This window comes from Gambusia affinis, linkage group LG20 (assembly GCF_019740435.1).
Source record: "Gambusia affinis linkage group LG20, SWU_Gaff_1.0, whole genome shotgun sequence".
In the NCBI taxonomy this organism is placed as follows: Eukaryota; Metazoa; Chordata; class Actinopteri; order Cyprinodontiformes; family Poeciliidae; genus Gambusia; species Gambusia affinis.
Window position 1 is genome coordinate 609,656 of NC_057887.1, and position 23,520 is coordinate 633,175.

At 40.1% G+C, this 23,520-nt stretch overlaps 1 protein-coding gene across 6 annotated transcripts in view; it reads left to right on the plus strand.

Moving 5' to 3' along the window:
* Positions 1-23,520, plus strand: part of arhgap23b (Rho GTPase activating protein 23b) — a 517,086-nt gene that overhangs the window by 37,754 nt on the left and 455,812 nt on the right. For all 6 annotated transcript variants that reach the window (XR_006369244.1, XM_044102016.1, XM_044102012.1 and 3 more), the window contains exon 2: positions 21,857-22,048. Coding sequence is in view for 5 of the 6 variants with exons in the window: in XM_044102016.1 (XP_043957951.1) it covers positions 21,857-22,048 (192 nt within the window). In the remaining variant the exon portion in view is untranslated. The remainder of the gene's footprint in view (positions 1-21,856; positions 22,049-23,520) is intronic.

A 23,520-nucleotide genomic window follows, 5' to 3' on the forward strand; every position in this document is an offset into this window, starting at 1 on the left:
AATTCTGACGCAGTAACTTTTCGGTCGAATCTAGTCTTGTTACGTTGCATCACCTTAGCTGAGTTCCTACTAGCCAATTTGTAGCTCTCCTCCAGCTGGGATTTTAACTTCTGCACATATTGTGTGTGGGAGGTAAATCCATCCTTACTTAATGGCAGTCCAAAGGCTAAATCCACTGGTAGGCGAGGTTGGCGTCCGAACATCAGCTCATATGGTGAGTATCCTGTAACATCGTTTTTTGTACAATTGTAGGCATGCACTAGCGGTTTTACGAAGTCTTTCCAATGAGTTTTTTCCTTTTCAGTTAATGTTCCCAGCATATTCAGCAGTGTTCGATTAAAACGTTCGACGGGATTTCCTCTTGGATGGTATGGAGTGGTTCTTATTTTTTGGATGTTGGCCATTTTGCAGAGCTCTCGAATGGTTCGTGATTCAAAATCTGAACCCTGATCACTGTGCAACTTTTCCGGAATGCCATAATGCACAAGGAAATTGTCCCACAAACACTTGGCAACAGTCCTGGCTTTTTGGTTTGGAGTAGGCACAGCAATGGCATACTTTGTAAAATGATCCGTTATGACAAGAATGTCTTTGACTCTGCGATCCGGTTCCACAGAGAGGAAATCCATACACACCAACTCCAAAGGGTGAGTGGTTTTAATGTTAACCAAAGGTGCTGCTCGCTCAGGCAATGATTTACGTCTCACACACCTTTCACAGGTTCTGACTTTGTTGACAACATCGATGAACATTCTAGGCCAGTAGAAACGAGAACGGATTAAGTCGAGAGTTCTTTCAATTCCCATATGGCCCATTTGGTTATGCAGTTGATGCAGCACAACAGCTCGATACTCCTCAGGTAATACTAGTTGGTATGTTGGTTCATTTCCCACTTGTCTCCTCCTAACAAGAAGGTTGTTTTGGAGCTCCATTTTGTTTACTTCTCGCAGTAGAAGGGGCAATTCAGGAAGTTCTTCCCTCACCGATGGTGATGGTGACTCTCCTCGTTCAAGCTGAGCTATGACATGGCGGATAACAGGGTCGTCACGCTGCTTGGCTGCGATGTCATCTGCTGAGAATCGAGGAAGTAGAGAGGAGCTGAACTGTTCATCATCAGTAAAACTGTCAGGTAGACTGTTGGCATGGACAGACATAGACAATACCAGAGCATGATCAGGATGTACATCTGTGCTGTACACTATGTGACGAGCACAAACTGCTTCGATGGTGTGCTGGTCGATGGAGACATAATCTGGTTCATTGAGGTGTTGCTGGGCAAATTTTAGGACTCGTTCATGTTCCTTCCTGGAGGTAAGATCATCAAACAGCTCACCATGAGGTCGCCGAGACAACCCATCAGCATCCTTGTTCTGCTTTCCAGCTCTGTAGATGATCTTGAATGTGAAGGTCGACAAAGCTGAAAGCCATCGGTAACTGGTAGCGTCAAGCTTTGCTGAGGATAACAGGTAAGTTAGTGGATTGCTGTCTGTGACAACTGTGAACTGAGCACCGTAGAGATAATCATTAAATTTCTCAGTTACCGCCCATTTTAGAGCAAGAAACTCTAATTTATGAGCAGGGTATTTGGACTCACTTCGCGAGAGACCCCTGCTGGCATATGCCACAACTCTGTTCTTTCCATCCTGCTCCTGATATAACACCGCACCAAGACCGGTGGAACTGGCGTCGGTGTGGAGTGTGTAGGGCTTTTGTGGATCAGCAAATGCCAATACAGGAGCGGAAGTTAGTTTCTCAATGATGGTTTCAAAGGCCTGCTGGCACACTGGTGTCCACCGTCCTCCAAATGGTGCTTTGGGGTTCAAGTAATTCTCTGGTTTTAATATTGATCTCAGTTTCTTCTGGGATGGCGGATAACCAGCAGTCAGATCATGCAGTGGCTTAACTATGGCTGAATATCCTTGGACAAAACGGCGGTAATATCCAGAGAAACCAAGGAAAGATCTCAATTCTTTCAGGTTCTTGGGTACTGGCCAAGAGGTAAGTGTTTTGATCTTATCGGGATCTGTCTCAACACCATTTTGGGACACTACATGCCCAAGATATTTCACAGATGTTTGGAAAAATACACATTTCTCAACTGACAATTTTAACCCAAAGTCTTTAAGCTTGTTGAGAACTTTCATCAGTCGTTCTTCATGTTCCTCCAAAGTAGGTGCAAAAATGATCAAGTCATCAATGAAAACCAAAACTTCTTTTAGATTTAATTCTCCCATGCATCTTTCCATCAACCGTTGGAATGTGCTTGGGGCGTTAGTGACCCCTTGTGGCATGCGGTTGAATTCCCAAAATCCCAATGGACAAACAAAGGCAGTTTTGGATTTATCCTTTTCCTCCATCTCAATCTGGTAATAACCAGACTTGAGGTCTAGCACAGTGAACCACTTTGATCCAGAAAGGGCAGAAAATGTGTCTTCAAGCTTTGGTAGAGCATAGGCGTCCTTTATTGTTTGGAGATTTAATTTTCTGTAGTCAATACAGAGGCGTACACTGCCGTTCTTCTTGCGTACAACCACAATTGGAGAGGCAAATGGCGAATCAGACTCACGTATGACTCCTGAATCAGAAAGTTCTTGCAAGTGCTTCCTTACAGCGTCAACATCTTGAGGGTGGATTGGTCTTGGCCTTTGTTTAAAAGGAGTGGGATCAGACAACTTGATTTGATGTTTAACTTTGTCTGTCCGGCCAAAGTCCAGGTCATGCTTTGCAAACACCTCAGGAATACTGTTGAGGTTTTGGATGATTCGCTGCTTCCATTCTGGAGATAAAGGTGAGTCTCCAAAGTTGTATTGTGGTTGAGTTGGTTTTAGTGACTCTGTAGACTGGGCTGAATTCGGGACTTGTTGCTCTTGTGAAATCACACTCTGGAAAGTGCTGATTTCCGCTATGACTGCTCGTGCTGGAATATGAATCTCATGGTCAGACTCATTGCTTACAACAACTGGCAGATGACATGGCCGATGTTGAGGCAAGTCAATGAGGCAGGTTTTTACCATGAGCCCACCAGGGAGGGCATAGGAACTAGGATGTTCAAGGAGGACTTGTTTTTCATTTTGCCATAGTCCTGCAGATAAGCATCCTTCTACAACTGTGGTTTGACCAGCAGTGATGATTAGAGGCTGATTAGACTGCAGGGTGACAGTTGCAGTATTGTCATTCAAACTCTGGGCATGGCGGTGTTGGAGGATCTTATACACTGCTATGTACTCAGAGATCATAGGTTGAAATGACTGATCAGGGTGAGTATCAAAATGTTTGCTGTAAGCAACATCTAAGGTGTTGGTGCCAATAAGAATCAGATGTTGAGATGGTTTAATATCAGGCACTACAAGAGCGAGCGTGTCGACTTCAACAGGTAACCCAAAAAGTTCAGGCGGGAAGATTATGTTGACCTCTACATATCCCAGGTTTGTCCATTTGCTCCTTCTATTTCCAACAAGTTGTTTATTGGTTTAATTTCATGATCCGTGAGGTAAGTATTGTAGAAAGAGTAGGGGATAGTAGTAACCTGTGAGCCGGAATCAAGGAGGCAGTTAAACTGATCTCCTTTTATCTGAACTCGACCTGTGCTCTTTGTGCCGACAAGACCTCGTGGCAGTATTCTCACTTTGTGTTCTTTGGGACTGTTCATGTACACAGCTTCTGTGTGTCCCACAACAGAAGCTGTTTCTAGTTTAATGATTTTGAATTCTTGGCATCCCATGCTTGCTGCTTTTGGCGTAACAGTTTCTTTTTCTGCTCAACAAGACTGGGGTTTGCTTTATTTGTGCAAGAGGAGGAAAGATGGCCATCTTCTCCACAATTAAAACAATACCAAGGCTTAGGCTTTGTTTTTAACTGAGGTGAAGAAGAGTAGGATTTGTTCTGCCTTGACATGGACTTAAATTCAGCTGGACTCTTCCTGGACAGAAGTTGAGACATTTGCTGTTGTAATTTCTGAAGTTGTATTTTCATTTCTTTCAGCTCTTCATTGGATGTAGAATGTCCACAAGGACAGGCACTTTGGGACTGGATGTGAACTTTCTGTTTTGACGTGCCAATGTGTTTTTTCATAAGTGATTCTTTTGCATGTTGTCTGTCTTCTTCTGTCCTCAGTAGCAACAATAAATCAGAAAAATTTGGTGGGTTATCTTTCTTTTGTTCCAGCTGTAACTTGGTTATAACAGTGTTGTCCCAACACCCACGACAAAACTGTTTCAGTAGATGTTTATTAATGTCGGCAGGTGAAATTCCTCCTTGTTTCACAACAGTGTTGAGAGTGAGTAGAAGCCTTTGCAGGTACGTGGACGGTCGTTCTCCTGGATTCTGGAGAATGTTTAAGTATTGGGCATACAGTTCTTCACCATCCTGCACTGTTCCAAAGGCAGAATCCAGTATATTTAGCAAAACTGTTGGTAATGTATTGGGGCTCAACCCTTTAACCAAATCAGCTGCAGGTGATGACAGGCTCTCTGTGATTCGTCTGGTGACATGCAGCGCTGGCAGGTTGGGGTCAGCAAGCAGAGAGTCAATCTGGGAACGCCAAGACTCAAAATCAGCTTCATTACTCGGCTTAGGAAGCCTTCCGGAAAAAGTACGGAGACGAAGCAAAGTTGAACCAGTCAAATCAGTGTTTCTGACCACATGTTCAACAACAACCCGTTGTATTTGGGGTGGATTGAGGTCATTGGTGGACAGTGACAGCCTTGGAACTGGTCCAGATTGCCTGCGGCGGGGTCGTGTTCCCTGGTCCGCAGAAGAATGAGCAGGAGGAAGTGAAGATAATGACCCTGATGTCAGCCGCTGTGCAGCAGTGGATTTATCCACTTCTTCTTTTACCTCTACTCCATCTTCCTCATCGCCGTCATCATCATCATCATCATTATCACTACCAACACCAAACTTTTCATATGCTCCTGCTGCATGCAAATGTTGGCCTATCTGGCTCATTACTGTCTTCAGGACATCTTCAAAACGATGGCCGCTTTGATCAGCAATTTTCTTAAGTTCAGCAATGTAGTTGGGCTGATTACTGCTGCTGCTGCTGCTGTCCACCCTGGCTGCGTACTCAAGCGCCAAAGCAGTAACACGGAACACCAGATCAGTATTAGTTTGAGAGGAATAAGTATAAGGTAGCAGCGGTTGTAAAGCGGAAAAAGCTGTTAAATCCGCAAACTCAACGATCAGGTTTTTAAAAAAAGTGCTTGAAGAATCACTTACGTACAAAGTGCGATTAAGTTTACCATAACTACTCAGGCAATCAAGTATTTCATCATCGGCCTTGCTATTAGTAGCACCCGTAATCATCACTGACTGTGATACATTTATACCAGATTGCGCAACAAAATCCATCTTTTATTGTTTTGCTTATTTTGAATATTTTACTCCCAAAAAATTTTTTTTTTTTTCCCAAAACTGAAATAAAGATCCCTTATTTATTTATGTAAATAAATAACCCAACAAAAATATTCACACAAACAGGCTCCTGGCTAGCTCGCCACATGTAACGCTAATTGAGGCTAGGCGCCTGACTACGGCCAATTATGGCAATCAGACAGGTTCGGCCGAGGAGCCCGTGTGTGAATAAACACCATCCGACAAAAAAAGTAAAGTTGAGTTATTGTATTTTAATGTATACTTTCTTTTATATATATATTTAGGAAGGTATTGAATAATAATAATATTTTCTTATAAATATAAACAATAAACACAACAAGAAAACAACAACAAACAAATAAATAAACGCAGATGAGACCCAAGAGTTTTTCTTTCTCTCGTTCAGGTCCGTGTTTTTTTTTTTTTAAAGGTGATTAAGGATTTACCAAAACAATAGTCCAACTGGTTTTAGTCCGTAATCCAGGGGGAAAGAAAAAATAATTAAAGGTCCGGGGAAAAAGGAAAAATGTTTTTTTGGTTCTAGTACGTCCTACCGCAAAGCTGCGGTGATCCGGTGGTAGCTCGCCATCCTGACTTGAAACCGTGGGGGGGAAAAAACCTGACCGTCGAGTAGTGGTCACAACATGCTCAAAGTAATCCTTTGGCAGCTTTAATTTGAGTTGATGTTGCGATATGGTTCAGCGATTTAGGGAAACGCCGACAGAAACAGCTAGCCCGGCAACAGCAGCAACAGCCATGGAGTAGGATCAGAGCTCACCTTCAACCCAAAACTTAAAGGGTGGCTTCTCGTTTGACCCGCCAAAATAAAATACGGGTAGTTATTTTATGCCGGTTACACTGGCTGTCATGCCCCAGCAGATGACAGCTGAAGATATGACGCTTTCAACAATAGAAGTATAGAAGATATGAAACATCTTGCTGCAAACCTCGAAGGTTATTGCCTTCCTCAATAAGTACAGTCTGCTCTGTCTCTTTTTTATAGATGGCTTCATCTATGCAACTAAAATCTTTCAGGTCCTCATTCCAAAGACCTCACTCTCATAAAAGTGCTTTGCGTTCTTTCTATTTATGAATTCCATACACTCATGTCCAGTTCACAGATCTGAATTTGATGACTATCTCTCCATCATTCTCGACATGACTCTCCGATGTGGAGGCTCAGGCTTCCTTCAGTATCACATCCTTTTCACCACCCAGGTAGTAGGCGGTTTTCAACAATTATATTGCAGAATAGACCAGAATCAGAGTGCCTTCTGATTCTGGTCAGAAGGTATTCTGATTCCAGGGGACATGCCTGGTTTCCCTCAACCCCGAATTTTACTGCCTCATTTTGGTGCCCGCATATCTCTTTCTCGCAGTCTCTGCGGTGCTACATCTCATCCAGCCACTACTTGTATTATTACTCTTCCTCTTCATCCTCATTCCTCATCTCGCACTTCTTTAGCAGTCTCCCACTGAGCTTTCCCTTCATAGTAACCCAAAACTCAGACATCAACTCTCTTATAAGCTCACCAATTTCTGAGGGTTTTGACAAATGGGGCCAGGCCATCCTGTACCACTGGGACAGAATGATTTACAATAATTTCAATGATCTTGGCTGTTCAGTCTCCAGCTGCAAATTGCTGCATGCCTGGTACTTCGTGGGGGTGTCTATTCAAGGAGCATGTGTCTCCACAATCCTACTTCTACTGCAAATTGACTAAAACATCTTCACTCTAAATCAAGGTAAATGCTCTCATTCTTGCCCTTAAACATCATCCCGAAAGAGAGTTTAACTTTTTAATTCATGGTTTTCATCAGGCATAGATGTTCCAAATTCCACCTATCACTGCCTTTATCTTCAGTTTGCTCCTTCAGGTCCTGACACAGTTGACTCATTTCTAGCCAAAGAAGTCGAAGAAGGGTTTGACAAGCCCATTAAATTCATTCACTTAGCAGGCCAAAGCGCTGGGCTCTCTAAAGCAGACTCCACGTGCGTATTCAAAGTCCTTCTCATCCACGCAGATTTCTGGTATTTATCGGCACCTTTCAGAAAGGAGCTTTCACTTCACAGTTTACCTCACTTGTTGCTTAGATTTGTTGGTTATTTGAACTGCGCAATTCATATCATTCCTCAGAGAAATCTGACATTTCTAATATTTCATCAAAAAGTAGCCAGCGTCCCTTCTGTTCAAAGCTCACTCATCCTCAATTGCTCCTGCCAGGGCATGTTTTTTCTTCTACAACGACATACTCATTCATCCTGTAGACATTCAACTCTACACACATGCAACTTGTGCCATGGTGGCTATTACAGAGACAAATGGTTGAAGCCAAAATGGCCCCAAGAATTAATTTCTCTTGCATTTTTCAAACTTACCCCATCATTTTTGCAGCAAAACCTTTGGGTACATGAATGATGTAAAAAGTCTACTCTTGTTTATTCAGACTCACTCTGGTCTCAGTCTAGCATCAGCTCCTGCTTCGAGTAGCTCACATTCCAGTAGCTCAGAACATCACTGATGTTCTGTCACTTTCTTTGAAAATTCTGACTCTTCGCTCCAGATTCAGAACCTTATTCAACTCCAGCTCAACCATTTTCATAAATAAAATCCAACCTACTCCCCTGTTATTCTATCTCCTTAAGCACAATTCTTCATTATCCATCCACCCTTGTCCCTTAGTGGGGTCGGGAGGGTTGCTGGTGCCCATCTCCAGCTACGTTCCGGGCGAGAGGCGGGGTACACCCTGGACAGGTCGCCAGTCTGTTGCAGGGCAAATCCTTCATTAATCCATGCTTTTAAGATATCATCATTCACAGTCATAACATTCAGATATTACTCTTCAGAGAAGTAAACCGATCAGTTTACCATTTCTCTTCTATTTACTCTTCCATCCTAATTCCATCCTCAACCCATACAAGCCAATCTTTATGTTCAGACCAGAATTTCAGCAAGCATTTCATCTCAAGGTCCACACTTCATCTCAGAATCCTGGAATCCAGTCACTTAAGTCTGCTTCTCCAGCCAACTCAGTCTAGCCCCGTAAAGATCAGACATCTCTCTTGAACTTCATTCCGCCCATTCTCTTATGCATATGAGCTGCGTCATCAGCATCTAGTCAGGCTATCTCCAATCAGATGATTCAAGTTTTAGGTTACCAGTCATCCCAAATTCATGCATCCACAACAACCTCAGAATGCACTTTTATTAAAAGCTCATTCTCTTCTCTGTTCAATTTAAATCAGACTCTTTTGGAGGTCCTATGCAGGCTCAGAAAAATAAGAGGAATCGTTTCCCGAAGACCAAACCCTTCATCTCCCAAACCCTCCATCATTCTCCTCGGATAACCAAATCAAGATCATTCATCCTTTTGTCCCTTCATACCTTATCCCTTCTCCCCTCTCTGTCTTCTTCTCTCATCCCTTCATCTTTTCATCCTGTAATTCTTTCATCCATCCTTTCCATCCCTTCATCAATAAATGTTTAAACCTAGATCTTTGTGGTGTGGTCCTTGCTAATGAAATTAATTTAAAGTGTTAACTTAGGTTCAGGAGCAGGGCCACGCCCAAACCACACCTCTAATTTTCAAGGTGACCTATTTATATTCTGCTCACCCACTAATCTCAATTTGTTATGTTTCATCAACTCCACCATCCCTTACCCTTTACCTCTTTCATTTCATCCTTTCTCATTCATAACCATGCTTTGCTTCTTTTTCCTGCAGGTTTCGCCTAAGAGGTCCTATGTGGGCTTGGGAAAATAAGAGGAACCATTTCCTGAAGACCAAACCCCCACACAGTCTTCACTTCCCAAACTCTCCATGATTCTCCCTGGATAACCAAATCAAGATCATTCATCTCTTCATCCCTTCATCCCTCATCCTTTCATCCTCTCATTCCTGCATCCCTCCATCAATAAATCTTTACACCTATATCTTTGGGACATGATCCTTGCTAATGAATAACACTTAAAGTCCTGATGTCCTTTCAAAAAAGAATGTTCTACAGGAAAAATTGGTGGTGGTGGTGGTTGTTGCAGGGAAATGGTGTGGCAGGGCAGATGACCAAAGTAACTGAAATCAGTTATGCCATATTCCAACCAATCCATTTAAATCCCAGAAAGTAAAATCTGTTTTGGTTCATCAGTTCACATATTCCTGATCAAATTTGCTTAACATGAAGCTTCACTGAACTCAACTCAGTGAAGTTCTTCCCACTCCAGCAACAAAGTGACAATCCAAGATGGTGTGAAAGTATCCACCATCTCTTTCACTGTACCAAATGTTCTTTATTTAACACTAAGTAAAGTATTGCAAGTAGAAAGGTGACTGTCAGGTGCTAAAAGAAAATAATATTAGCTACCATAACTATGCAGATGACACCCAGCTCTACATTACGATGTCACCAGGTGACTCTGAACCCATCCAATCACTAAATAAGTGCTTAAAACAGATAAATGTGTGGATGTGCCAAAACTTTCTCCAGCTAAACAGAAACAAAACTGAAGTTATTATTTTTGGACTTAAAGATGAATGATCTAGAGTTATAGATCTAGAGTCAATGCACAGCTTCAGTTATTACAACTAAAAACCAAGAAGTAGTGATGGACTCTGACCTGAACATTCAGAGCCATATAAAGACAGTCACAAAGTCGACCTTCTATTACTTGTATAACCTTTAGAGGACTTATGTCTCTGCGAGATCTAGAGAAACTCATCCATGCATTTACGTCTTCACAGGTCTGTCCAACAAATCAATCAAAAAGTTGCAGCAGATACAGAAGGCTTCTGCTCGAATTCTCACTAAAATACGAGCAGTGGAGTTTTAAAGTCCCTCCACTGGCTCCCTGTAGCTCAGAGAATAGACTTTTAAATACTGTTGTTAGTTTATAAATAACTGAATGGTTTAGCAACACAATACATAAAAGATATGCTGTTGCTGAATCAACCTTCCAGAACTCTCAGGTCTTCTGGTTCTGCTCTGCGTCCAGAATCAGAACCCAATGAGGAGAAGCAGCTTTCAACATCTATGCACCACAAATCTGGAAGAAATTTCCAGAAAACTGTAAAATAGCTGAAACACTGACTTCCTTTAAATCTTGACTAAAACCCCTCCTGTTAATACTTGTGTTTGAAACATATTCAATTATGAATTTAAGGATAGTATTTGATTTAATGCAACATTTTGATTGTTGATTCTATGTTGTATGACTTTGTGCTTTTGTGTTTGTTATGATGTAAAGAATTTTGAAATGCTTTGCTGCTGAAATGAGCCATACAAATAATATCTGATTGATTGATTGTTACTTCTAGAAGAGTACCTTGGTTAAGTGAAACCTTGGATGTATAATTGACTGACAACATCATCAGGATCACACTTTTTCTTTAACCGATTCTTTTTTAACGTTTGAAAAATACAATATGGAGAAGTATGGGCAACTTTGCTCTACTAAAATGATGATCCAAGATACTTTTATTGTTCCATGGCTGACTTAAATTCAGATGGCATCAGGCATCAAAGTACAGACTGCTGCTTCTGTAATCTGCCTAATATAAGAAACAGAACATTTTCAAATGTTTAAAAGATGTGGCCTCAGAACTATTTTCACTGGTTTGCTTATTAATGTGAGACATATGATTACATTTCATTTTAATAGAAATGTTGCCCTTCTATGTGAAGGAATGCTGGACCTCAGTTAGTGTCATTTCCTGAAATCTCTGAGGAGAGCAAAAAAGAGAATACAACTGTGGTCCTGGAAAGAAGAACAACTTGTTCTTTGTATGTTAAAACTGAACAACCAATGTATGAGGAAAAATTGGTTTTCAATTATATATTTTTAAGAAATTACCTGTGATAGAAGTAAGTTTCAAAGCCTCTATGACCACGGATAACTCCAAAACGTTTTTACAAACAACAGTTAAACAAACAACAAACAGGTTCTCCTGACTCCTGACTCTGAACTCACGCTAAATTGGAAGATGGAAAAACAAATGCAACAAATTATTTGTTTATTGCATTTATCTCTTGTTAATCTAGGGCTAGCCTTCTCTGCTAGCTCTAAAAAATTTTAAAAGTGTAAAATGTTTTAATCACATTTAATTTTATCTATAGTTTAATTTTATTCTACAAACAATTCGCTTATCGGTATTATTGAGGTTTCACTTTATTTCCTACTTTAAATAGTGCCTTAAACACATCTGGCGAGCAGCTCTGCCTCAGGACCTGCTGTACAAATTCAGCTATTCTTTCCTCAAAAATGCCTGGACTGACAGAATTATCAGCCAATCAAAATTGACATTCGATGACAGCGAGTCCCACAGGCCCAGCTGTAGGTAAAGAGCTTCCCATGCATTCCCCGTCACTGTAGTGGAATAACGGTAGCCACATTCGCTTCAACTTTTGTTGACCTAGTTGCAGACTTATAAAAATCGCTTTTGTCAAGGCACTCTTTAACGGATAAAAAAACACTTAACACTTAACACTTCTTACTAATGAAACAAATACCAAAATAAAGCCTGTTTTAAAAATAAACAAAACACTGAAAACCTGTGTTTTCAGCAGTCTAGATAACTTCAAACATAGCAAATTAAGACATATTGAAACATCATAATTTATTTCTATTTGTTAAATAATGTCCAATAATTTTACTTCCTAATAGAGAAGTTCAAAATCTTTTGGAACTCGTGTTTTAATAGGAACAAAATTTATTACAGTTTATTTGTTAAAAACCCTGAAACATTCACAATGTATCCCATTAAATAAAGCTGATAATCAGCCAACCATTACACACAAAGTGCCATCTTGCCAAACTAACTGGAACATTCTTGTTTGCCTCTTCTGACTGTAGCAATGTGTTGTGTTTTTGCACTACTAATTACAACTGAAACATGAGTTATTTCAGGATTTAATTGCTACTTTCGTGTTGGTTTTTATAAATATTTGGGCTAACCGTCAAGGTTTCTTTTTTGTGACTTTGACTCATATAAAGGTATTGTTTAAGCTATTATATTTTTGTGGCTGTGTCTCCCGTTGTCGATAGGCTTAAGTTACTATTTGTATCAGCAGGATTAACTTAAACCAGGCGGAACTCAGCTGCTTTTCATTCTGGTTTGACATTTGTGACATTGTTGAATCCTGAACCTTCTCAAAACTTTGTCAAGTCCAAGATTCTTCTGCTGCTGCTGCGGTGAAATAGTCCTTTGTTTTTTCAGACCATCCTACTCAACATTTGAAAACAAGCATAAAAAAAAAATTATGCTTTACAGTCAAAGTAGATTCAAAGCATTTAGTTAAATAAGGCCTTTGTTGCAGGTTTCTGCATGAAGCAAGCTAATATACTAACTGCTCTGTAGCAACCAATTCTGCAAACTGCTGAATGTGTGTGGCTCACTAACTTGCATGATTGTGTGTTTTGCTATTTTTGGACAGTGTTGGATTCTTTGCTATCTTAACATATCCATTTTAGATATTTCCCTGACCAGTTACATCCTTCTGATATGTAAAAAAAAAAAAAAAGAACTGAATCAGTAGCAGTCAGTTTGGGTGCTGTTGTGAGCAAGACCATGAACCCTGAAATGAAGCAAACGGAGGGAAGCAGCAGCCATCATGTGATCGGTCATATTCATACCCCAGGCCAAAAGCAGCAGGCAGAGGCATTTTCTGACTCATGAATCAAATCTTATTTTCATCCTAACATTACTCCTCCATGATTACACAGCCTCATGCAGTTGTGTAAAATGGTCACAATTTTCCTGTTAAAATAGTCTTCACATATCTATGTCATATGTCTTCACAGAGGTATCAATACAGAGTGCTTTCCTACACTTTAATGTCACTCTTGCAACTTTTTTTTTGCTGTAACAGCAAACATGTGAAATAAAAAGGTGTAAACAAATTGAAAGTAACGGTGTAGGAGAACGATAAACCAAGGATTGCACAACCAAAGATGGTGGGTGATGTTGGCGGAGCTGTCATCCTGTTTTAACATCTCACACCACACTATCGCTACATCCTCACTTTTCCCTTTCTTACTGCCTGTCTTCTTCAATACTCTAAGGTGTCAGCTAGATGACACTGAGTCTGCACTGCTTAACCTGTTAGTGGAGGGCTGGTGAGATGGAGACATCATGTGTACGGTCTTTCAAATAGGCATGCATGTAAGAAGTACAAACACTTAAAAATTCAGTCTGAGGACAAAAAGTCAAACATCCACATTGATTTCAAACATAGATTTTGAAAAAGAATAAATCAAACACTTAAAATTCATTTACAGTTTTCAACCGACATATGCATAAGCAGCATGTTTTAACAACTAACAAACAACAAAGTATACATGCCATAGCTTTAGCTTAATTATGAATACAGAAACACTTGCAGAGGACAGGAGGCTAAGGTAAGTAAAAAGTAAATTTTTACAAGCAATTCAAGATCTGTGGTTGATCAGAATCAGTTCTATAGAGAAGAAGAGACAACACAATCGTCTATGACAGTAATCTCATACTTCTTCACACACATAAGTTTCAGTGACATTCCATTCTCAATCATTATGAGGTTGGGCAACCCTTGCCAAATGTAGTTGCTTCATCTCTTCTGGAAAGGCTTTTTATGAGGCCAATAAGTTCATTGGAATGTTTAACGATTTCTCCAGAAATGCACTTGTGAGGTCAGTCACTGGTGATAAGCAAGAGGAGCTGATTCTCAGTTTCTCCACTAATACATTCCAGTTTTGTTATTTTGAGGTAAAATCAGAACCCTGTGCAGGCTAGTCAAGTTTTTGTAAACCAACCTATCAGACATGTGTCTATGGATCTATCTTTGTGCACTGGTGCAAAGACGTGCTGGAACTGATAAAATGAGGTACTTTCTGAAAGTACTTTTACAACTGGACGTATTGGATAAGTTTTGTACATCTCTACTTTGAATATTTTCTTTAAATTACAAAGCAGTGCCAATAGAGATAAAATGACTGAAGACAAATGAGACAAATCTGGCTCAGATTAGGGCAGCTAGGTCACCCTGGAGCCAAACCTGTCCTCCCAGACATAAAGGCAGCAGGTCTGGGTGGCATTTAGCCTAAAGTGATGAAGGCTCTGGATATTTTGAAGTTGTTTTAGTTGACATGATTTCTCTATGTAACATGGAGGACTGGGAAACAATTCATTTGGAAGGTTGGGATGATGGCCTTCATTTTTAAGTTGGGGGATTGGAGAGTATGTTTGAACTCTTCAACTAGTTTGAGAACTTCTGGATCTCTGCTTTGCTTTTCACAGATTATTGGTTCTTTTGGCTTCTTCGGGTGAACTCCATCATTGTGCACTACAGCAATTCACCGAGTGTAATGGGGTAGTATGAGTTTGAGCTCTTGTAAATTTGAGACCATACTTGTCAACCAGAAAAAGGTGAACTGCTCCCTCTTGGTGGGAGATCAATCAAAAGGGATTGTATTTAGGTGTCCTGGTGTCTTGTCAAGGAGTGAAGATAGGATGAAATGAGAGACTGACAAATTAGGGCTTAGTCTGCAGTATTATTGATGCTGCTCTGGGCCTTTGTGGTGAAGAAAGAACAGAACCAAAAGGCAACTATCCTTATTAGTCTGTTAGTTATACTAAATGGATTAATATCCTAGATCAAAGTGGCCACAGTGAGCTTATAGATAGGCCAAACTCAACCTTGGAGACAAGGCGAGGAGCCTATGCTTCTCCACATGGAAAGAAAACAGTTCAGGCAGTTTGGACAGGATACCCTCCAGGTAATCTCCTTTTGAAGGGTTTTAGGTTGTCCTACTTGGAGGAAACCCCAGGGAAGACACAGGAGTCACTGGAGGGACAATGTATAATTCTGGTGTAGAAATAAACTGAAGAGTGTTGCCAGGGAAAGGAATGCGTAGGCTTCCCTCCTAGAACTAATGACTTTGTGACCCAATGTAGGTTAAGCTCTATGCCAGGGCTATTCAATTTAAATTATCAGGGCTGATGTCCTGAAACTTTTAGATGTGTTTCTGCTTCAATACACCTGAGTCAAATAATCAAGTTGTCAGCAGGACTTTGGAGAACTTGATGACACACTGAATGTAATTCACCCATTTGATTTAGGTTTGTTGAACCAGGGAGGCATCTAAAAGTTGCAAGACACCAGCCCTTGAGAACTGGAGATGATTACCTGTTCTCTTAGCAACAGATGGATGGATGTAATCTGATGTTTGTTTGAAGTAGAATATTGGTGAAACCAATTCTCTGCTTGCAAGGGTTAGCTGTAACTGCTCAGGGTTATATTTCAGCAACAAGGCAGTTCAAAGTGCTTTGCATAATAAAAACATTAGAAGGTCATGCTACTTTATAGAAAAGGTTAGATTGTCTTTAACAAGTTTAAGCTAAATTAATTTGATTTAGTTATGATTCTGGGAATGTAGAAGACCTAATCTTTATTATTCTTTATACCTTAAGACTTTATTGGGACTCCTTCATGGACATTTGGATACAGTGACAAGTTTGAAGGGATTCCATTTTATTTTTAGATCTTACCATGTCAGATGGAGTGAAAAATAGAACACAGATCTACAGCACACATTTTGATAACTGACAGAATAATGTGAAATTCTGAAAATAACCTTTTAAATCCGGAACAATGTATTTGCTGCATTATTTTTTTCTTAACTCTTTCTTCTCTACTAACAATTTATCAGCTTACTGTTTATATAATGTTGTTTATTTTGCATCTATGCATATATCCCAAATACCCATAGATTCAGCGACCAGGTATTGAGTCTAAAAGAAGGTGACAGGAGGGCCCAGTGCAGAGAGAGATTACTGTCACTATGAGCTTTACTGATGGCCTAGACAGTGACTGCACAGGATGAGAGGAATGTGGAAGAGAGAGTGTGTGTGTTAGGATGTCAGCAAATACACCCTAGGGGAGGGGGAGAGAGAGAGAGAGAGAAACATGCATTGTTGAGCAGAGGAGAACTAAACATAGATGCTATAAAGATAGTGAGCCATTCCCAGAGCTGTAGTGGCAGCATGGAGACGGACCCTCTAAATCTCTGGAACAGAATTTTTTTTAGTGACACCATCTGGATTGGCAAAAGAACTAATTTTGAACATAGCTGGTTCTTGACAGGAATTCAACTTGTTTGGAACTGAAATTAAACAATCAAGTTTTCAGGAATGAACTGCTCCTTTCCAACTACGGGAATATTTGACAGCAAGATTTTTTAAAAGGAAGATTTGAATCAGAAAAGACTGAGCTAATGCTGCCACAAACTCACCTGGCTGGGAACCTGTGAAAAGAGACAATCTGGCTATTATCACAATGAATTTGAATAACAAAAGTGAAGAGGTTTAATTTTGCTTTCAAATGCAGAGATCTGCAAGGACAAAGACAACCTAAGAAGGACAGAGGACAGGCTCATGAAGACCAAACTGGACAAAAGGAACTTGTTCTTCCTTTCTTTGGGTTGGGTACACTTTAGTACTAAAACTACCTCAAATTTTGCAACACTGGATATAAAAACAAAATAGAAGAGAGAGCAGACTATTGTGTGTTCAATTTACCTACCGTATAAGACCTGACCACTGGAATTCTGAGAAGGATTTGCAGAGGTGACAAGTTGTGTCAGCTATAGAAACTGAAACTTTTCTGATGTTGCTTAGAAATTGTTTACCGCACAGACCTTACATAATCAGATGAACACGCAGGTGCTATGCTGAGGGGATTGGGTGTTGCTCCAGCCCCATTAGGCCACAAGTGGAAATTTCACTGTTCTGTTGGGGTGGATTGTAGTAACGCTGAACCCTGCTGCATTTGGCTGGCAGTTCTGAGGGGGGTATCCAATCACACATCACTTCATCCAAGAGCAGTCACACCAACAAGAAGAACCGATTCCAGGATCAAAAATCACCATCGTTTGTCTTGGGTAAAATAATTTGCTAACATTCAATACAGTCAACTGATAAATTCGGGCAAATAGAGATACTATTTAGGTCCCATCAAGGTCGGGCCAAAGCTGAATTGTTGACATGCAGTCACGTGGTCATGTGGTTTTTGGATGTTAATTTTTACACAGACCTTTCACGACAAGACTTATCAAGCCCAGGTCCTTTGGAATCCCTCCTGCTGCAGTATACAGCCAGGTGTTTTATCATGTGTGGTTCACAAGAGTAATGTAAACACTGCATTCATGGCAGAGAGGATACACATGATACACACGTTCACATGTTCAGAGTAGGAGGAAATAATGATTGATGAGCTGCAACATCTCATTTTATTCTCCATATTACTAGAAAAAAAATTCTCCAGCAGCTGCACATCACAGGCAGCATGGGCTGTTTAATGTTTCAGTACATGCTTCCTCACAGTCTTGGACAATTGTGTCTTAATACTACCCAAGTTTCTCTGTGGTAGAAATACCAGCTTCTGGAAATTGTCCAGTTGGGGCTTTTTCCACATAAATGAACACGCAATTCAGACCAGTCACACAATGGACAGGGGGAGAGAAGTTCACCAGGGGAGTTGTGATAAGAAGGGGTGGACAACATAAGGCTGAAAACAAAATGACATGATTTTTGTCACACAGCTGCGACAATAAAAGCTCATTTTGACACTTTGGCTCGACCATGCACAGCTCTTATGTCATCAAATAAGTTCTCTTTTTGTTTTTAGTGTTAGTGTTGTTGCTGGTGTTTCTTATGGTTATGGTGTCAGCATTGTCTGTGTTGTTGTTGCTGGCTGTGTTTTTGCTGTAGTTGTTGCAGGTGGTATTCCTCTCCCTATTGAAGATGCTTTTTTAGTTGGCATTTTTTATGTAGCAATTGTCATTAGGACTCAAACCCCCAGTTGGTTGTGTTAGGTATCCAGTCCCACTGAACCATGTTCTGGTTCTGCTGGAGTTTTGTTTCTGCTAACAGAGAGTTTTGCCCAGTGGCAGTTTCTGATATGGGCAATCACCCAAGGCGCCACCTTGTGGTAGGCGGCAGAGACCCCCTCCCCACCTCAACCCCTAAATGGGATATGAATGTTATCACTACACCTAATGCACAATCCCACTACAGCACATTCTCCCTTTGCCACTCCCCTCCCACTCCACTGTCCTGCCCAACAACCTCCCCCATTAGAGTGTCGTACGCCCCAGGGCACCAAACAGGTTAGGAACGCCTCTGGTTTTTCCTTTCCACTGTCGATACATGCATGCTCGATGTGAAGGATTGCTCCAAAGTCAACACAATGCAAGAAATTGTCCACTGTTGTAACATGCTCTTTGAGGAGTTAATGTTGCCAGTCAGTGACTCTGTGCAAGTAACTGAGTTTCCTTCAAAAACTTTCTTTCACCAATTTTGAACTTAAGTGCTCTGTTTGATGACTAGTTTCAACAGGAATAGATACACTTGACTGTAAATCTGTCTGTATGATTTAATTGACTTTTTTTGTTTTGTAAATTTCCTTGAGATATGCATTGTGAATTGATAAATAAAACTGAATTGTATAGTTCCAGCTGTGGATTTGCTGTTGCAGATCTTCTTATTGCTGCTGTTGTTGGTAGTGGTATCTTTGTTGTTGTAGCTGTTTGACTGTCATAATTTTAAGGTTTTTATCTGCAGCCTGATCTTATAACAGGGTTGATTCTTTTTTATGTGGTTATAACCTACTTTGTCTGCTCTGATTTATGTTATATTTATTTACATTTATATTTCATGCATCTTTCAATGCTCTGGTATGGTTTAAGTAAGCAAAGTTGAACAATCAGTGCACCAAACATAGTGTTAACATGACATCAACGTAAGTCAACATTACTGATTCAGTTTATTGACTGATAAGCAGTCAAACTTTCAGATTTCCCATCTCACATGCAGTAAGGTTCCCAGTGACATCCAATGGCATCACCATGATACAAATAACATTTTATGATGTTTATATGTGATATTTTATTTCTGTTTGAAATAAATCATTTTAGAATTGGAATGTAATGGGCGTGCTGTGGTGGCGTAGGGGATAGCGCGACCCACATTTGGAGGCCTTCAGTCCTTGACGCGGCAGTCGCGGGTTCGATTCCCGGACCCGGCCAACGTTTGCCGCATGTCTTCCCCCTTTCCTGCCAGCCTATTTTTGAATAAGGGACACTAGAGCCCACAAAAGACCCCCTGGCGGGGAAAAAAAAAAAAAAAAAAAGAATTGGAATGTAATTAATTTAGCACTAAAGTGGTGAAACTGTCTGCTAGCAGGCCAAGGGTGATTACAGAAGGTTTACAGCCCCTTAAATCTGTAGATAAATTGTATTAAATTCAGTCACTCTAGGAACATTTATGTAGAAATGATCACAATATTATTGATAAATAAATTTAATGCAAGTATACAATTTAAATGTCCTTTCCTACACCCAATTGGGCCCCTCCTAGGTGCATGATTCTAGAAAAAACAGAAACAATTAGAGAAAGATACAGACTAATTTATTCAGCAATGCTCCCTGATGAAAACATTTTGAAAACATTTTGTGCAGATCGACTGGTGCATTAAGGTGATATAGCTTAGGGGGCACAGTGGAGTCAATTTACAATTTAATGTTATTGGGATCCTTAGGTTAACAAAGGTCAATCATAACAAATTTAGGACAAATTGGTTGATGCATGTCTGATTTAGAGACAACCGTATGCGAACGGCGAGGGATTAGAATTTGCCTTTCAGCCACGCTCACGTGTTCCTGCCACCAGCCAGCGCTTACTGAAGGATTTACCATCATGTTCTATTTCATTAAACACATATTAAAATCTACATTAATATAGAGTAAAAAGGAGAAAAACGGTGAGAAAAGGGGTGACTTCCTGTTGAAAGGGGGCGGGCTTGAGGTGATGTCACAAATTGACCTTGTAAATGTGATAAGCTCTGGTCTGTGATGATACAAAGAAGGTGTGATGTGGCTGGAAGTTATTCCATCTTGATGTTTTATGACGAATGATCAGATTTTAGGCTTGGCCAACACCACATGCTTTGATGTATGAAAAATTATTTTACAACTTTTGACCTTCGATGCCTCAAGACTGTGCAGACTCATCTTGAAGCATGGATCTCAAAAGCTGTAGGACGAGTTTGTTCAGATACAACATGTGTAACACAGACAAAATGGTGACTCTGATCCAAAATGGCCGGCTTTCTTATGGGGTTAGATCTTGGCTCCCAGAGACTGTTTTTACCTTCTGTCAAGGTGTACATGTACTGAATTTCATTATTGTCAGTCAATGGCATGGTTCTGGGCTGATTTTTATATTTATTTATTTTTAAGGATTCTAGGGTGTGGCCACACCCACCAATTATTGGACTGCCTTTATGTTTGGTGTGGACAAGGATTGATCAGTGAGTTTGGTGCAGCTAGACTGAAATATGTGGAATTTAGAGCCAAAAGTATGGCAACAGTGTAGCTCCATGTGCTTTAAAGCAAGTGAGTCCAACTAGTTATCTGTCATCTGACACAAGATCATCATGATTAGATAAAGAGGGTCAGAGATGGAGCTTTCCAAGACAAAAAAGTAACTTCCTTTTCTGAGGAGCAGGGCTTATATGACGTCATACTATGATGACATCGGATCGTCAGGCATCCAACCAGGTTCACTCATGTCAAGTTTGGTACCAATTGACCTTTTTATTTGAAAGTTCTAGCGTTTCGTTTGCCTTGGCGAGTACCCCAAGTCTAACTTTGACAGTAATTTTCAGGGTAATTTTTTAGGTCTATTTTATATTGTTAATAACCTGGGAGCCCAAACCAAAGAAAAGCCAAACATTTCTATTTGAATCACAATGCAGTGTATTATCTTAATACCCTAACTTTACAGTTAAAGCAACAAAGTTTAGAACTATCACTGTGCAAGTGACTTTCAACTAAAAGTCCAAACAGCAATTGTTTTTTGTTTTTTTTATTTAACCTTTGTTTTGCCAGGTTAAAAAAAAAAAAACAACACTTTTTCAAGAAAGTCCTGGACAAGAGGAAACAACAAATACAGCACAAAAAATACACAGTTAAAGAAAATGTCAGTCAGAAATAGAATAATTCTCAATGCATCAATATCATCTAACAAGTAATCAAGCCTCTTCTTTTGCCATTGTTCTCAGTATTTTCCACATTTGTGTCCTTGAGTTCAGATAGTTCCTGTTGTTCCAGGGTTTTTATTTATAGAGTGAGTTTGTAACTCCCCACTCACTGGGTGGATGTAATAAATGGAGTTATGGGCGAGTTTGATGGTCCGCTGTGCAGGGAGGAAGTAACAATTCCTGCGTTGGGTGGATTTCTGCCCTGGTCATATCTGAATGATAAGAACCCACCCACTTCCAGCTAGTCACATTTCTGTTACATTTTTAAGCTGTGACTGAATCCACAGTTTCACAGAACAACTTGGGTCTAGTGAAAGTTCTAATGTTCACATGGTAACAGCTTTTCAGTGTTTGTTTTATAATGAGTAGGAAGCAACATGTTTTATTTTTGTTCTGGTATCTGTTTCGTAGACTAAAGGCCAGAATGATGGGATTGTGTCATCCGACAAAAACAGAAGCAACCAGCTTCCATCAACTGAAGTGGCAGCCATGTCACAGGAAGGCCCACAGACCATCGTTCTCCAGAAGAACTCACAAGGTTTTGGCTTCACTTTGCGCCACTTCATTGTGTACCCACCAGAGTCGGCCCTCCAAAGCCTCAAGGTAGCAGAATGTGCAGTTACAATTGTTTTGATACCTCATATAGATGTAAACGTAGTTAACTTTATAGTCCAGTTTTTAAGCATTCATTTTTAGCTTATGTATGAAGTGAAAGGCTCCTCCACATTTTAATAAACCAGCTAAATACCAATTCCATGAAAGTCATTAGGGAAGAAAATAGACTTTATTGTGTTTCCTGCTCTTGTTTGTTGGTCTTGTTACTTGCTTTTTTGCCTCATTTGTAAGTCGTTTTTCTTTTCAGTAGATGCATTTCCAATGTGCACAAAACTTTGTGCATTTTTCATACCAACAGAATGTTGACAATTTCCCAAGTGAAGTTTCCTTTAAATAAGTTATGCAATTAAAATTGCATGTGAATAAGTTGATGAGCAGCCAGAGGAAATGTCAGTGTCTCATTCAGCCCTTTAAACCTGAGAATGGCTACATAAATATGCAGCAGTGTCGGTTTTACAGAAGAGCTATGCATTCAACATCTTGTAACGACTGACTCAGTTTCGGATTAACTGCGAAATGCTGAGAGCCCCATGTTTGAGACAGCTGTGCATTGTGACTGAAAAAACAACTCATCCTAATGGAAAAATCTTTCATTGAAAGACTTTTCCCTCCTAAATTTCTGAGTTTCCGTTAAGCAAATTTATTTTTGTAATTCCAATTTGTGCAACTTTATGGTCTATGGAAACAGTTGCTGTCACAAAGGTTTTTATCTCTCCTCTGTCGACTCTGTACACCAGTGTGCCCGTGAAAGCTACTTTTTCTACTTGGTTGAAAAGGCATCGTGTTGATGAGTTTGGGCGCTGCTGGCAACTGAAGGCTTGTTTATTGTTCAAAATTGACTAGAAGCACTAGAGAAACTGCTTTAATGAAAGAATGTGCTGTGGTTTAGACACACAGAAAATTATGTAGGATCATTTTCATTTTGAATCTGTCTTGCATTCTGAAAAAATATTTTGAATCGATCTGCCTGTGATCTGCACAGCATGCTAAAAACTCTGCTGTGCAAATTAATTACATTTACTTGGAGGCATACCAGCAGACCACAACATCCAGCTTTTGCTTATTTGCTTGAAATTATTTTCAGGCAAGGGTATTTTTAATTATTTGGACATTTTTCTGATTTGAATAAAGAGATTTGATACAAGAACAGCCTCTTATTTTATATGTATGCCCATCAGTTAGGATCTTCAAATCAGTCCTGCTGTTTAAGTATTCCTTTAAATTAAAGTTCTGGAAATCTGCTAACCCTCACCATCACACCACTGTCATTTGTGGAGAAAATACACCTTGAAACACAATTTGTTTTGTTTGACCGTGGGGAATATGAGGAAGTGGGTCCTTTAATACAGGCTGTTAGGTCCCTGTATGACCGGTGTCTGAGCTTGGTTTGCTTTGCAAACAGTAAGTTGGGCTTGTTTCTGGTGAGAGTTGGACTCTGCCAACATTGCCCTTTGTCATTG